The 16,894-nt window shown below is 41.8% G+C and overlaps 1 protein-coding gene across 1 annotated transcript in view; it reads left to right on the forward strand.

Annotated features, from left to right (window-relative positions):
- The window catches only part of trappc9 (trafficking protein particle complex subunit 9), a gene marked incomplete at its 3' end in the record, with an annotated part of 422,586 nt that overhangs the window by 74,720 nt on the left and 330,972 nt on the right, over positions 1 to 16,894 (forward strand). Inside the window, exons 14-15 of the mRNA XM_080735848.1 lie at positions 6,127 to 6,253; positions 9,047 to 9,179. Coding sequence (XP_080591974.1) covers positions 6,127 to 6,253; positions 9,047 to 9,179 — 260 coding nt within the window. The remainder of the gene's footprint in view (positions 1 to 6,126; positions 6,254 to 9,046; positions 9,180 to 16,894) is intronic.

Below are 16,894 nucleotides of genomic sequence, written 5' to 3' on the forward strand. Positions count from 1 at the left end.
GGACCCCCTACCACCTCGTAGGGTGGGGGGGTCGGGGCTACGACATATTTTTTTTATTTTAAACATGTACAAGTTACAGCGAGCAGGGTGGGCCGTACCACTACCATTTCTAAACATACTACTTATTAACTGAGAACCAATGTCAATAATATCAACAATCTGTCAATTGCATAGTAATCATGTATTCAAGCTATTCAAAATGGATAGAATCATGATTTATTTTTTAACATAAATGTAAAAAAAAAAAACATTTTTTGAAATCTTTTTTTTTTTTTTTTTTTATTAATTTCGCGGACCCCCTGCAGTACCTCCGCGGACCCCCTAGGGGTCGTGGACCCCCTGTTGAAGACCCCTGATCTATCCAAGGACATGCTCACTGTCTCAGCAAAATTAGGGCACAGTTTGATTTCACTCTTCTCTGATATTTAATGTATTTAATGTAGGTTATCTTTAACGATAGAATTGATCTAATGAGAATGACTATTCCGATCACACATTCAACTGTTATCTCTCCACTTGCAGTACACTAGATATAGACCACTTGTTCTTTCTGTACTAAATCATAACAACAGTTTGGGTGAATCTAATGGGGTGGGGGGGGGGGGGATCTGTGCTCTGTTACGTATCAATTTGAGGGTCCTTGACAAGAAGAAAAAGTTTGAGAACCACTGCTTTAAACAACTTGAGTCATATGGGAGACTAGTGCCGTTAAGATGGATATGTAATTTACTTGATAAAATGAAATGAAGCAGAGTTAATATTTTTTTGGGAGGCTGCCTAGAAGACCAATATGACTAGGCAAGATTTTGAAATGTTCATTTATTTATGGCAGTTTTAGATAAAGCAATGTGATTGCAGGATCACAGCCATTAATGTTTCTTATGCCTTCATATGGTAGGATAGAGAAGTAAGTAACCAAGTACATGTACTCAAGTGATGTGCTACAATTTACTGTACAATGTTGAGGTATTTATTTGACTTTTTTCAGTATTTACAATACTTTTACTTAGTACCCCGCTACATCTCAGCGAAACTTTTACTGCACTACACTTTTATGACAACCTTAGGTAGTACTACTTTGTAGATTTTGATTATTATCACAGAACACCAATTTCAGCCTTATACATATTTCGGCCTTTTGAAAATATCAGATCTACAAGCTCGCGATGCGACACATTTACATACTTTTACGTAATTTAAGTATATTTTGATGCCGATACTTTTGTACTTTTACTCAAGTACATTTTGAATACAGGACTTCTACTTGTACCAGAGTATGTTATCTACAATGCAGTATTGATACTTTTACTCAAGTAAAACATGTGAGTTCTATACTTCCATGATTGAGGGTAGGATAGACCTTGATTGATCCCCCAAGGGAAATTCGGCTGCCTTGGAGTTACAATCTTCACCATAACGTAGGAAAAACACAAAAAACAGCAAATAACACCAACAGATAGGGTGGGAAAGGTAATAGAAATCTAAAAAGGAGGCCAGCAAGGATGAGTACACAAATTGGAAAAGAAAACATAGCGTACTGTAGCCAAAGGTCACACTGTATGGCCGGTATATAAAGAATACAGTATGTGATAATGTCAAACACATCATATCATGTCTGTGCTATTAAATTAGGATATTTACCGCATTGTTGCTGTCCCAAGCAAAGCAAAAGGTTAAACATGGACTCTCCCAGTGATTTATAATTGGGTCAATGCATACCAGCTCAGACAACACAATTAGCATACGTTGTTAACGGGCCAATCATTATTGTAAACTAAATGGGCTAATTAACCTTTTTGAGGCTGGACACAAATTAATTGTTTCCAATAGGTTAACGTTGATATTTCAAATTAACCAATAAATGATGATGATCTCTCCGACGACAGCTACAGACGTGGTTTAAATCACTGGTTCTCAACGCGAGGGCTTTAGAGACTCCCAGTCCCAGGGGTCCTCGAGGAGGTTCCAGGGAGGTCCCCGGCTGGCTAGACGATTGATGGTCATTGGCGAGTAATTCTTGCCTAACAAATGTTCTATTCAACAGGGGGTCCGGCACCCCCAGGGGGTCCTCAGAGTTACTACAGGGGGTCCTCCAAATCTTCCAATCGTTTTTATATTAACAACTTGAACGCTAGTGTCCATATTCTGAAAACCTTAGCCAAAAATAGCAGATCTACAAGCTCACATTGTGAGCTTGTAGATCGGCTATTTTCGGCAAAGAGTTTTGGTGTAGAGGGGAAAAGGAGCAGACTAAGTACAGACTGAAAGGTCAAGTTTATTAGGTAATGACTTCTCAAGTAGTTAAATATCTGAAAACACAAATTGACATGAATCCAAAATAAACTGATGATCGTGCTGTCAAACAATGAAACTGTTTGGAATCTATGGAAAGGTTGTGGGGGTCCCTGCTTCATCTCTCTCTCTCAGCTAAGGGGTCCTTGGCCTGGAAACGTTGAAGACCCTTGTTCTAGATTTCAATACAGCAATACATTGATATAAACTCATGAAGACCTGAGACTGATTCTAAAAATGTCTTCTAAATCCTTGTCATGTCGCCAAGATTACATGTATTTGGCCGCCGACACCCTTCTCAAAATATCTTGTTCCAGGGACCCCCATGAACAAAGATTTTAGTTAAAAATGGTAGCATCAAAAATATACAGTATATTCAAAGACTTTCAAGATTTAACAAAAATGATTGATTCGTTCCACGCTATGAGCTTGTATATCGGCAATTTTTGAATAGCCAAAGAATCTTTACAATGACACAATGACGTTTTCCCGGGTTTTTAAAGGATTAATAAGAGAATGTAATTTGTACATTTGAATACTTCAGTGTTTACTTGTGCATATACTTTGTCAACCTCTGGTTCTGTGTGACCGCAGCCCTCTCCAGCGGTGAGGTAGCGTCTGGCGGGTTTAGATTGATGCGGTCCATTACGTCACCAACGTCTACCAGTGGACATGTAAATACAAGCCCTTCATGCTAGAGGAGGTCAGGACGCCCGCGCACCTTGAAAAGAGCATCTGCCCAATCCCCCGACTTGTAAATCTCAACCTGTTTAGAACGGGCACGCATACTGTATCTGTGTCACCACTTTAACCATTATTTCAAGCTTTAACTATTAAAAAATAGCAGATATACAAGCTCACAGCGCGGCACAGAGTGAAAATGTGTGCAAATCTTTGAATGTAGATATTTTTTAAAGCAGACATTTGTAACGCAAATCCTTCGTTCTCTTGGTCCCTGGAACTAAATGTTTTCAGATGGGGGTCCGTTGTCAAATTCGTATAATTTTAGGGGGTCCTTGACGTGAAAAAGTTTGAGAACCACTGACAGAGAAACAGTTTTTTCGAAGAACTGTTAGGATCTAGAAGACTATTTCAGTTCTAAATGCGTTAAATTGTTGAATGTAGTTAAGTCTGTCTGTGGGTTTTATAAATTGAACCAACGGTTCGGTTTCCAAACCCGACAGGGGTGATATCGTCACTGTCGTAGTTTCAAATGTGTACGTTTTTCTTTTGTAAAGTAAAGCCCTGCTTCACCACACAAGACTGTCGCACAAAACGAGTGAAAACAGCAGATTTACATCTATTTATCTATGACAGGGGTCTTCAACGTTTTCAGGCCAAGGACCCCTAGGCCGAGAGAGAGATGAAGCAGGGACCCCCACAACCTTTTCATAGATTCCAGTAGTTTCATTGTTTGACAGCACGATCGATCATCAGTGTAGTTTGGATTCGTGTCAATTTCATGTCAATATTTAACCACTTGAACCGTCAATACTTTATAAACTTGACCTTTCTCACTTTTTTCTGATCTTTTTCCCCTCTACAACGAAAGCTCTTTGCCAAAAATAGCCGATCTACAAGCTCACAACGCAGTAGATCTGCTATTTTTGACTAAAGTTCTCAGAATAAGGACACTAGGGTGTCTATCACACAAAGATTTGGAGGAACCCCTGTCGAAGACCCGTGATCTATGATAAATACAAAACGAACAGTTTTGGACATACGTACAAGGTTTCCACCCGACGACAACAATGCGTTATTCAACTATTTTCGGATTTCAATGTATGACACATTATTTGAAAGCTTACAATAAAAAAAATACATAAAAAAAACCCTTAAAATGTCCTTGCCCTACCTGCAGCACATTCTATCAATATAATCCCCTTGGGGCTGTCACATGTAAGCTATACATCCACAGTGTATCTCATGGCCTACTGCTGCAGAGCATGTTTCCCCCCCGTTGCGCGCGTGTGTATAGGATTTCCTTTTCAATCGGTTTTCCTAGTGAACGTTGGTTTCAGCGACACTGTTTCCTCCTCTGGCTCGCGGTGCGAACAAGAGCAATTTTCTCCCTGGGAAATGGCTGTGACACACTGAGAGTGATTTTATCTGCAGGACATCAAGGGTGGATTAGGATGATGGATTATGTGGAACTGCTGGAGAGCTGCTTCACACTCAACTGTTACCGGGCGGGGACCCAGACAGCTGCACACCTCTGTGTTTGTATAAGAGGGGAAAAAAAACTAAACAAAAAAGAAACTTGGCAGCATGGGCTCCCCAAAAGTGTCAAGCTAAAATTGAAAAATTTGATTAATCATGGTGGCTCAAAATTGCTTAAACGCAAAGCCGGCATTGATTGAATTTGCTCTGGCATGTTGTCAATTTATGACCTGAAGTATCTGCCGTGTTTTCTTTTGTTCTTCAGTGCCGGCTGTTGCTTTCTCATATCTTCGATTCATACTTAAATAATTTATTGAAAGTTTGTTGGGAAAAAAAGGGAATTTTTACCAAGGGGCAGCTAAACTCGTGAATAGTCTCTGATGTGCCCAAACAGATCTCTTTCTCTGTGTCTCACCGTCTCATTTCAAACGGCATCTCCATCATTTTCTAAACAGTTGTAAACAACAGATAGTCTCGTTAATTTAAAACGTAGCTCTCGGCAACCCAACTCCGTTGACCCAAAAATGAGTGACAGGTGATTATCCGGTTGCCTCGCAACATCAGACGTTGAGATCCTGTAAGCACTGCATTTTGTAGCCTGAAAAAACATGATCGGGCCCTCAATTAAGGACTCACAGGCCCACATTTAACAAAGAAAACAAACAAACACCCCCTGTGTTAGTCCATCAATCAGGCAAGGAAAACTATTCTTGGCAGGACAATAAGATCCCCACATTTCAATTGTCGTACGATTGTGTCTCACAGAAGTAGTGAAACCACTTCTCTTAGGCCAGAACCTGGACAATCATGTTAAATCTTGAAATGTCCGTCCATGCATTTATTTCTTCCAGGCTAGATTACTGTAACTCACTTTTTACCTGACTCAACAAAACATCCATTGACAAATTGCAGCTGCTGCCAGGTTACTCACTAGGTCAAAAAAGTCATGTCGCATCACTCCCATTCTAGCCTCTCTGCACTGGCTCCCGGTACACTACAGAATCCATTTCAAAGTCCTCACTTTTACTTTCAGAGCAATTCATGGCCAAGCCCCCATCTACATCACAGAACTTATCCGTCCCTACACTACCACTCGCTCATTAAAGATCCGCAGATCAGCACCTCCTTGAGGTCCCTAGGACCAAGTTAATAACAAAGGGGGACCGAGCCTTTGAGACGATAGCCCCAAAGCTCTGGAACGCCCTCCCCCTGGACCTAACAACGGCCCCCTCAGAGGCTTCCTTAAAGAAGCATCTGAAAACATACCTGTTCAGACAGGCCTTTGGTCACTTACTGTATAGGCATCCCTGATTTTACTGTTCTTTTGCTCTTATGTTATTGATTGGTGTTTTTAATTTATTCTCTTTTATTGATTGGTGTTTTTTCTGTAATAATGGCCTCCTGCTGTTATTGTAGAGTTTACTTTTTATTGTGTAATAAAGGTAATTCATTCATTCATTCATTTAAACCTTTTTCAAAGGGGGCCACATTAGAAAATATTAAAAACACCCAAGGGCCGACTATATAGGCTTTATGTCGTCAACCAATCATCAAGGATGATGATACACGAAAGAAGAAGAATGTACAGCAGTTAAATAAGGTTCAAATGAAAAAAAAAACAATATTGAGGATCAGGCAATAATAATTTGTAACCCGTTATCCTTCTCCTTTCAGGGCCTGTTGACGTCTGGAGTGGAGTTTGAGTCTCTACCCGCTGGCCTCTCCCTGCCTGCAGAGTCTGGTCTGTATCCCGTCACCCTGGTGGGGGTCCCACGCACTGCTGGCAACATCACTGTCAATGGTGAGACACCCACTGTGACACTACTGCAGGGGTCTTCAACGTTTTCAGTCCAAGGACCCCTTAGTTGAGAGAGATATGAAGCAGGGACCCCCACTAGATACAATTGTGTTGCAAATTATTTTTTGTTCGTAGATTTCTTGGACAGCTTAGACTTGTTTGACAGCACTGTCATCAGACAGTGTATGTTTCATTAAAGTGTATCTTATACATGGTCTGTTCTTCTTTTCCCAAACAAACCTCTTTGCCAGAAATAGCCGATAGTAGATCTGCTATTTTTGACAATGTTCCATTTTAATGTGAAAAAACATGATCATATCACAAAGATTTGGCTCCCCCCCCCCCCCCCCCGTGGTAACTCTGAGGACCCCCTAGGGATCCAGGACCCCCTGTTGAAGACCCCTGCACTACTGCGTTGCTCGGATGTTTGACATCCATAATTGATTGAACTCATTATTGCTTTTTTGCACCCCCATTATTTTGCTTGAATTGTATGCTGTGCTATTGGGGCAAAGTGCTAGTGAAATACTTTTTGTTAGAGGCCAGCACAGGCCTCTCCGCTCCTGCATAATTTCTGACCATTGCCACCCGCACACAGTTCATTTTTGACCGTCCGCTCCTGCCTGCAGCAATATTTGAATCGGGAACCCAAACACAAACAGAAAGAGAGAATAAATAGAGAGAGGAGGGCATTTCAGCACCACGGACAGAGACACAGTGGCCTGGGCTAACTGCTGGTCAGAGAAGTCTCTTGAGAACAGACCAACCTTTAAAACTGAGCTCCAGCGAAAAGGACAAAAGGACCTTTTCTTTGACTATGGCTAGCCATATTGAGAGAAGCCTAACCTAGGCTTTACTTTATCTCTCAGCATTAAATGAGGCAAACAAATAATGATCAGAAATGTACTGAACAACAGCTTTAACCACTCTTACTGTATAAACGTAGTTTGCCACGGTATGACTCCATGCTTCATGTGTGCTACTTATACATCTGGATTAATACAGATAGCAGATGTACAAGCTCACAACGCGTCGCATTTGCGATACGTTGCGAGCTTGTAGATCTGCTATTTTTAAAGATGTATTTTTTGGGGGGCTTTTATGCCTTTATTCGATAGGACAGTTAGTAGACTGACAGGGAATGGGGGGAGAGATGGCGAGTGACACGCGGCAAAGGTCGTCTGGATCGGGAATCGAACCGGCGATGCCGTCGGGCATCAATGCCTATGTGGTATGCGCCTGGACCAGTAGGCCAGTGGGTGCCCCAGATCTGCTATTTTACTCTTTGATTTTTCAAATGTTGACTCTCGGCTTCCATATTCTGTCCTTCTAATATCTCTGTTCTGTGGGGGTCTGATGCACGCACACGCATGCACGCACGCACGCACGCACACACACACACACACACACACACACACACACACACACACACACGCGGCACACACACACACACACACACACACACACACACACACACACACACACACACACACGTACACACACACACACACACACACACACACACACACACACACACACACACACACACACACGTACACACACACACACACACACACACACACACACACACACACACACACACACACACACACGCGCGCGGCACACACACACACGTACCTTTGACTTCCATTTTAGAAAGCCGGTCGGGCGTGTAATTTAATTGCATTTATTTTAATCGTCTCTGCATTTATCACTCACTGATCTTTGTTGGGGAATGATTGCTTGTGGTGCCACAGCCAACCCGCCCCTCCCCACAGTCGAGGGCCTCTCCAGGTTAAACGTTGACGGAGTTCCACAGGGATGACTCTTCTTTTCATCTCCTTTTTTGAAGCGACCGTCCAGACCACGGCTCCGTGCCCCCCCCCCCCCCCCCCCCCATTCATAGAAGATAAATGAGCACTCTTTGTTCTGCTGTCTAAGAGAGCATCGGGTAATTAGATGAAACACTACAAACAGTCGCTGAGTAACCTTTCTCTGTACACGAAAGCACTTCAAGAACTTCTCTTTAGTTAATCGATTTCTTTGTGCCCAGCATAAGTCCTTCATCTCGGGCTCTCCTTCAAAAGAGACAGTGTGCTGTTTTTTTTCCTCCTTTTTTTTTTATAGTATCCAAAAATTCAAGTCAGTTACTCTTGTTTTCCTTGCACTGTGTTGTGTTATTTATACAGAAGGTACGGTGAGATCTCGTTTGCGATCGGCCGGAGGGTGTGCATTCTTTATTTTCAGATAACCACACCGGCTGTGGTCTCATCACCATTCAAAATGAATACCGGTACACAAAAACATTGTACTGTAGGAGTGGATATGCTTTGCTAACATGAGCTGGAAGCAATCATTAAAAAAAACATTGGACTCACTACATCATTACAACCAAGGCATGCAGTGTGTGATCACACGGAAATAAAGATAACTTCTGAACCTAAAACCTTGGCTGTCGGCTGTTCTACGGCACAGTCATTCATATTTCTTCGGAGCATTACGAAAGACCAATGTCTCATTAGTCTGGTGTGCGGTTAGGGTTCGGGTTGGAGATAGTGATAGTCAATGGGGAGAGTCGGAACAATGTCGGAACAATGCTACGCACCCCATATTTTGCAGTATAAACTGATACAGAGATCTACCATCAAAATAACAGGTGTACAAGTGACACGCTGTGAGCTTGTATATCTGCTACTGTTCTAAACCAGAGTTCTTAAAAAAACGTATGTTGCTATTGCTAAAATAGTAATGAAAATATAAACCAGGCTTTTCCGTATCTTCCGGTGTTCGGCTCAGGTTACCACACGTCAGTGTTTGGGGTGACCAGTGACTGTCTGTTGGAGGGCCTGCCCAGTGTGAAGACCAGTGGTTGTCTGGTGGAGGTCATCCCATCCCTACCCCGCCTCCAGCTCACCACCTCCCTACCACGGTATGCCTCATGTCAATCCAGCTTACTGAAGATGTTTTTTGATGTATGATTATTAGAATGCAGTGGTTTAAAAAGTACTTAAATGTTTTACTTAACACATTCAGGTCGGTAGGACCTTGCCAGCGTTGATACTCATTGATTGTACCTTATTTTGAAGACCCACGGAAGCCACAAGCGTGTCCATGTTGTGTACATTCTAGAGCATTGACTTTATTGTTTGATGACATCATCACATTGACTGGGGGTGCGTGAACGGGGGACAAAACGCGAAAATAACTTAACTCTGGACTTCATAGAATAGCCTAAAGCAGGGGTCTTCAACGTTTTAAGGCCGGGGACCCCCAAACTGATGAGGAGATGGAGCAGGGACCCCCTACCACCTCGTAGACTGGGGGGGTCGGGGCTACGACATATTTTTTATTTTAAACATGTACAAGTTACAGCGAGCAGGGTGGGCCGTACCACTACCATTTCTAAACATACTACTTATTAACTGAGAACCAATGTCAATAATATCAACAATCTGTCAATTGCATAGTAATCATGTATTCAAGCTATTCAAAATAGATAGAATCATGATTTATTTTTTAACATAAATGTGAAAAACAACATTTTTTGAAATCTTCTTCTTTTTTTTTTTTTTTTACCAATAATTTCGCGGACCCCCTGCAGTACCTCCGCGGACCCCCTGTTGAAGACCCCTGGCCTAAAGCATCCTTTCTCCATTAAAAAAAGCCTTTATGTCAATTTAAATTCCACTGCAATCAACATCAATGAATAATAATAATAAACCCAATTCCAACTGTATATAATGTTGGATCCAACAGGATAACTACCTCTGACTGTAGTCTGTCCAACCAACTCCCTGTGCTTCTTTCCATTGAAAAACACAGTTGGAAAAGGAGAGAATCCTTCTGTCCTTGACAATAAGCTATCCTACTGTTTGAATGCTGCACACACTCACACAAGTTTTCTTCTTTTTTTTCAACTTTCGACCTTCCCTGGTGGGAGTCGACTTGTATAATGAAGTTGACTGAGTCCATTCACGCTACTGTATCATCGAACAATATGTTTTCTTTTGTCCAGAAAAAGAAAGAAATTGTACCGTGACCGTCCAACACAGCCAGAAGGAGCGGGGGATCGAATAGGGAACCTTCCGTATCTAGACCTCTATTCAGAACGGGTACACATTATTGTGTATCATTATTTTATGCTTTAACTATTGAAAAATAGCAGTGCCGCGCTGCGAGCTCGTAGATCTGCTATTTTTGAAAAATCACGACAATTTGAATTTTGACCCGATTCTATAAGTGTCTTTTGAATCCTTCTAAGATTTTTTGAAAAACCCTATGTTTCTATGTCAGCAATCTGGCTATAGCCATCGTCAAAGAAAAGGTCCTTTTCACTTAAATGGAGCTCAGTTAGTCTGTTCTTGAGAGACTACTATGTCAGTGGTTCTCAAACCTTTTCATGTGAAGGACCCCCAAAATGATATTTATTTGGCCACGGACCCGCATCTGAAAATATTTAGTTCCAGGGACCCCCCAGAAGCAAATTTTGAGTTACAAACGTTCGCTTTGAAAATAAATATATTCAAAGATTTGCACACATTTTCACGACTCTTTCCAAAAATAGCAGATCTACAAGCTCGCAAGCTTGTATATCTGCTATTTTTTAATAGTTAAAGCATCCAATAATTTTAGGCCTAAATGGGTTAAATGTCCCTAAAATTAAAAGAATACTTCACCCTCCAAATTATTTCAGAGTTCTTTTTTCTGTCAATTAGGCCTACTCGCCTCACGATGAATTTCATTCCTAGAGATTTTTTTTTAGATTACATAATTTTTTCTCTGTCGTTCACAGTGCATGAATCCAAAAAATGGAGAAAAATACTTGATGAATTGCAGTTAATAGGGGGCCAAGTTTAACAAAACTATATCATATGTCTGTTCATAAACTTTGACACAACTCTTCGAGTATAATCCAGGTGTCATGTATTCGCTCGTATGCAGTATGCACACTTGCACAGTACTTCCAAAACACGTGCATTTTGTCAAGTTTGAGTGAAAATGTTTGTGTTTTGCGAGTGCGAGTTACATAACACTTGGATTATATGTTGTTAAACTTGGCCCCCAATTAACTGCAATTCATCAAGTATATTTCCTCTGTTAGTGGATTCATCTTTCTCTGTGCAGACATGCGAGAGAAAACTAAAAAATCTCCATGAATTTGAGGCATTGTGGGGCGAGTAAGTGATGGAAAAAAGTCACTTTGGGGGGTGAAGACTTCCTTTAACACGGTTGTCGCTATTAAAAAGTTAACACCAAACATTTGCAAGGAGCAGCTGTGCCAGCTAAATGTATTCATGGAAAACCATTTTAGTAAACATCTCTGCCTTAAAATACTGCAGTCAAATTGTGTAGAGGTTCAAGTGTATATATAATATAATTTTATGATTGACTATATTCCCTTCTGGGAAATTATCACACCAGTTTCATAGACGGTCCAGAATTAAATGTATTTTCTTCTTTTTTGCTGCAAAGGAAAAATTCATATTTTTAACTTGATATTTTCAGGAGACGTTCTTCAGACACTAGTTGCGTTTCCATAAAGCCTGTTAATACGCATTAAGGGTTTTGCGCAAACATCTTTTTATGGAAACACTTCAAATTTCGAATAAACTTTCATTATCCGCAAAAACTTTTATCCGCTTGGAGGAGGTGGATTTTGAGGCTTTATCGAATAAACGGAATGCGCATTAGTGAATGGAAACGGGTCAGCCAATAAATGCGAATAAATGATGACGTTCTGGTCCATTGTATTAGCGTTAGCCCACAAAACAAACAGTCTGAACTCCGTTTTCACAACGTGCCTGCTCAGCTGTAGCTCTTTACAGACTGTTGTGCAAAGACAACCTCCGACAGAACTTAAAACGAAGATTTGTTCAAGCTAAACTTATAACAAACTGTCTCAGTATCACGTTCAGTCTCTGTTTGTGTTGTTTGTTTGTGTCGCTCTTCTGCGACCTGGCGTTTCCCAAGGACCCTAAGCACCACGGTGGGGGCAAGGAGGTAGGGAGCGCTACACTAATTCGAACGACACAGGCTAAATTCGATTTGTCTTAATGCGCATTTCTGATCATTCACTTCCTATATTTGAATATGTTCATGGAAACATGACTTTTGTCATGTTGTGTGATCAGATTAGGCTGTAATGTAGGCCAGAGACTTGTTCAAAGCAAACTTCCTGGTGTGCTGGTGAATTCTTTTTGACAACAGGACTGACTGGTGCAATAACCATCATTTAGGCTGTGCAGCCTAATGCAGAGTTTGTGATGACTCTTCCTTTTCTCTTGTGATTTAAACCAGTGGTTTCCCAACTGTGGGCAAAAAAATGTGTGCGCTTGTAGTTTCTCTGGAGCTCATAAGAGCCCACTGCACGTTGACTGTGTGTGTGTGTGTGTGTGTGTGTGTGTGTGTGTGTGTGTGTGTGTGTGTGTGTGTGTGTGAGTGTGAGTGAGAGGGAAGGAGACAGAAGAGGGACAGAGCGCGTTGGCCACGTTCACTCGCGTTGTGTTTATAATATTAACCAACTAAAGATGTTTGTGTCCCCACGCGCACTTGCCTGGGCGAGCAAAAAGCAAACTCCACCTGCCTGCAAGTTGTGTTTACCTTCCACTAATACAGACCACATAATACAAACGAAGATCATCAACTTACAGTAAGATAATACTCTCTCACACACACAAAAAAACACACATTTTGATGCAAATTTTCATGCAAATATTATATTCAGGAGAAGTTAACCACTTGAATCTGTATAAACATGACCGGACTGAGTACCCAAGGCCTAGGGCATCTATTGCATCTATTCTATAGTATAGAAGCTTACATAGTATAGATTCTCTATACTACAGTATGTACACATCTTTGTCCCTCAACACCATATCTCTTAACCGGGAATGCAAGCGTTGTAGAAGTTGTTATTTTTCCTGAATGTTTGCCCCAGAATAGGAATGCTGGGGTCCATGTTGTTACTGTAAGATCTGTCGCAGTGATGTCATCGTCACTGACACTCAACAAACGGTTGTAGATTGATGCGGCTGAAAATCTCTCATTGAAGATAGAGACTTTTATCATTCCATCTGACTGATTCTGCACCACAAACTCTCATACAATCACCACCCTAGTGTATGCTAAATTACATTTTCATTGTGTTTTGTTTCGGTGGAGTAGCCTATTATACACCCTGCTTGTCAAACTGGCATCCCACTGGCCGTCTGGGTTCAATTTGTGCAGCGAGATGATTTTGTGAAAAAAAGAATAAATCCAACCATTGTATTTATGTAGCCCCTGGAAGCTGTCTCTGTCTGTCTGCTATCGCCTCCTTTCTTATGAGCTTGTTGTGTTCAGCATAAAAACCTTGTCTTCACCTTGCTGGACCTCACCGCTCCTGCTGTCTTCACCCGTCTCCTAACAGTCTTCACCAGCGAGCTTGTGTTACAACTCTATTTGGAGCACTGTTTTTGTCTACACCAGATGTTTTCATTCTTTTTCATATCAAGGTCCAGTTATTTATTCCACGGACCGCCGGTATTTTGATGAGGTGTAGCCTCTCCTACTCGAAACTTGGATTCGATTTTGTCCACAATTCCATGCTGTTTATTTTATTTTTTTTAAGATTTGTTTTTGGGCTTTTTTATGCCTTTATTTGATAGGATAGTAGACTGACAGGAAATGGGGAGAGAGATGGGGAATGACATGTGGCAAAGGTCGTCCGGATCGGGAATCGAACCGGTGACGCCAGCAGGCATCATAGCCTAGTATGTGGTATGCGCCTTAACTACTAGGCCAGCGGGCGCCCCAATTCCATGCTGTTTTGATGTGGTGCCCTATGAAAACAATTACATTCTCTAATTTTGTAGACTTCTTGTGAATTAAGTAATGCAGATGTTTAACCAAAATGTAACTCTTGAGAGCATAACATGAAACCAAATGAACCCGTAAGGGTCCATTTGGTGTCATTTTACGCTATAAATAGTTAACGATCTAGGGTCCATTTGGTGTCATTTTACGCTATACAGAGTTAAAGATCTATAAGGGTCCATTTGGTCACCAACTCTCCATCATTTAGCTGGTGACCACCTGGCTGACTGGAACACCCTCACGGACCACCTGTGGTCCCCAGGCCAGTGGTCTACACCAAAAACAGCTCATTGTGAGCTTGTAAATCTGTTCTTTTTGGCAAATGTTCCCCCCAAAATAGGGATGCTGTCGTTCAAGTGGACAAGTATCATCTGTTTGCTGTTGATGTTTCACAATGATGATGGCGAAGGCCGGACATTCAGCGATAATCCGTTTGCAAACATAAGAGTTCAGCACCTGTGACTCACATGTGCGCGACAACTGGCCGTCGCAAAGTAACACAGCGACATCAAACAACACTATGAGACACCCACGGGTGCAGAGATCATTTCTGAGGTGCAAGAGGGGAGACCTAACAAACTGCAAGCAGTTCCAAGCCAACCCCCCAATCCGAGCAGCAGAACGTCCCATGTTTGGGAACGGTGTGGAACCTGTTCACTGAACCTCCTGTGGCGTTACTATTACTTGAGGGGCCTCGTTAATCACACCAAAAATGTTAGTCAGTGGAATATATTACAATTTTAATTTAACGCAGTATTAGCCCATTTAGAACGGGTACACATTATTGTGTATTATTATTTTGTGCTTTAACTATTGAAAAATAGCGGATATACAAGCTCACAGCGCGGCACCGAGTGCCGCGCTGCGAGCTTGTAGATCTGCTTTTTTTTTTTTATCGTGAAAATTTGAATTTTGACCCGATTCTATAAGTGTCTTTTGAATCCTTCTATGTCGGCAATCTGGCCAGCCATCGTCAAAGAAAAGGTCCTTTTCACTTAAATGGAGCTCAGTTGGTCTGTTCTTGAGAGACTACTATGTCAGTGGTTCTCAAACCTTTTCATGTGAAGGACCCCCAAAATTATATTTATTTGGCCACGGACCCCCATTCAACATATTTAGTTCCAGGGACCACCCAGAAGCAACATTTGAGTTACAAACGTTCGCTTTGAAAATGCATATATTCAAAGATTTGCACAAATTTTCCCGACTTTTTCAAAAATAGCAGATCTACAAGCTCGCAGCGCGGCACTCGGTGCCGCGCTGTGAGCTTGTATATCTGCTATTTTTCACTGGTTAAAGCATTCAATAATTCTAGGCCTAAATAGGTTAGAGAGTAGATGACTCCCTGCAGTGTGTCCTCCTGGAGATGTGTCCATACATGCTGTTTTGACAAATGAAGTGCCAGGCTGCCACGTGTGGGAGAGATAGCCTGGCAAGTAAAGGCTGCCGTCTCAAATGACTTGAACATTCATGGACTGATTTTACAATAAAATAATAATTCATGGATGGTAGTAACTTATGGAGAGTGAGTGCTGGTAAGGCAGGGGTCAGCAACCTTTTTGAAATGCAGTGCCATGTTGTTTTTGTCTTCTAGATAGTCAGTGTGTCATGTCAACATACATTTTAACGACACCCCATAAAAAATCAGACATATTTTAATTGTCAGGACATCATTAGACTCTATCTCCCCGATTCCCTCCCCATGTCAAAGTTCAGAATTTGAATCAATGTAGAATTATTTGCAGGCATCTAATTTGCTGCAAATTAGGTGACTTAATTTAATTGACCATGTTTAAAACAATATTTGATTTTAAAATAATTTCCTCTCACACACTTCTGCCAGTGTGCCAGTGATCACTCTCCCCTGTGCCGATGTTGGCACCCGTGCCTAAAGTTGCCTACCCCTGTGGTAAAGCATGGACGACAATAGGGCCACAAATCTCTTAACCAGAAATGCCGAAATACAAGCGTTGTAGAAGTGCTATTTTTCTTGAATGCCCCAGAATAGTAGTGCTTGGGTCCATGTTGTTACTGTAAGATTTGTCGCAGTGATGAGATTGATCGCACTGCACTGCGACATGTGAGGGAAACGTATGAAACACTATTTGTTAGTTGTAACATTTTGTAGATGGCGGGGACCTTAGGCTATTTTACATTTCCATCTGCTAATGATCAATTTCAAGTGGTTTATTACTAGAAGGAAAACAAAAATAGCATCGTTTTCTTCATCTCTCTTCACAGTTTTCTTGTAGCCTGTCACTGTAATACCAATCATACCAGTTCATGTCCCCTGCTGACAGATGCCCTGCCTAAGCTGTGGGAGTAGCTGGTGCAGCGACAGATTGTCCCCCCCTGTCCGGCCTACCCCCCACCAGCACGGCCAGTTGTGCTCGTATGGATCCCCGGCCAAGCTCCAAGCACCGCAGAGAATTCAAACTCACTGTCTCTGTAGTGGCGGGCAGGAACCGTGCACTGTATGCAAAGCACATCAGCTTTCTTTTTCTTTTTTTTTTTAGTCCAGTAATATGTAGACCAGCTGGGAAACCAGTCGGTGTGTTGTTGTGGCCTTCATGGAGGGTCTAGAAACTCTAGATCCCTGGTTTTCAACCTGTGTGGGTTGGGACCCCTAGGAGGTTCCCCACATGATTTTGAGGGGGCGACACTGGTTAGAATTTTTCATTTCCGTGTGAAAGTAAACATCCAGGTCTACATCCGGAGTTAGTGAATTTCCACAACATGGACGCGATCGTGGCATCTGGGGCTCTTCAAAATAAAGCGCAGTGAATGGCG

Source organism: Nannobrachium achirus (genome assembly GCF_963921795.1).
Source record: "Nannobrachium achirus genome assembly, chromosome: 10".
In the NCBI taxonomy this organism is placed as follows: domain Eukaryota; kingdom Metazoa; phylum Chordata; class Actinopteri; order Myctophiformes; family Myctophidae; genus Nannobrachium; species Nannobrachium achirus.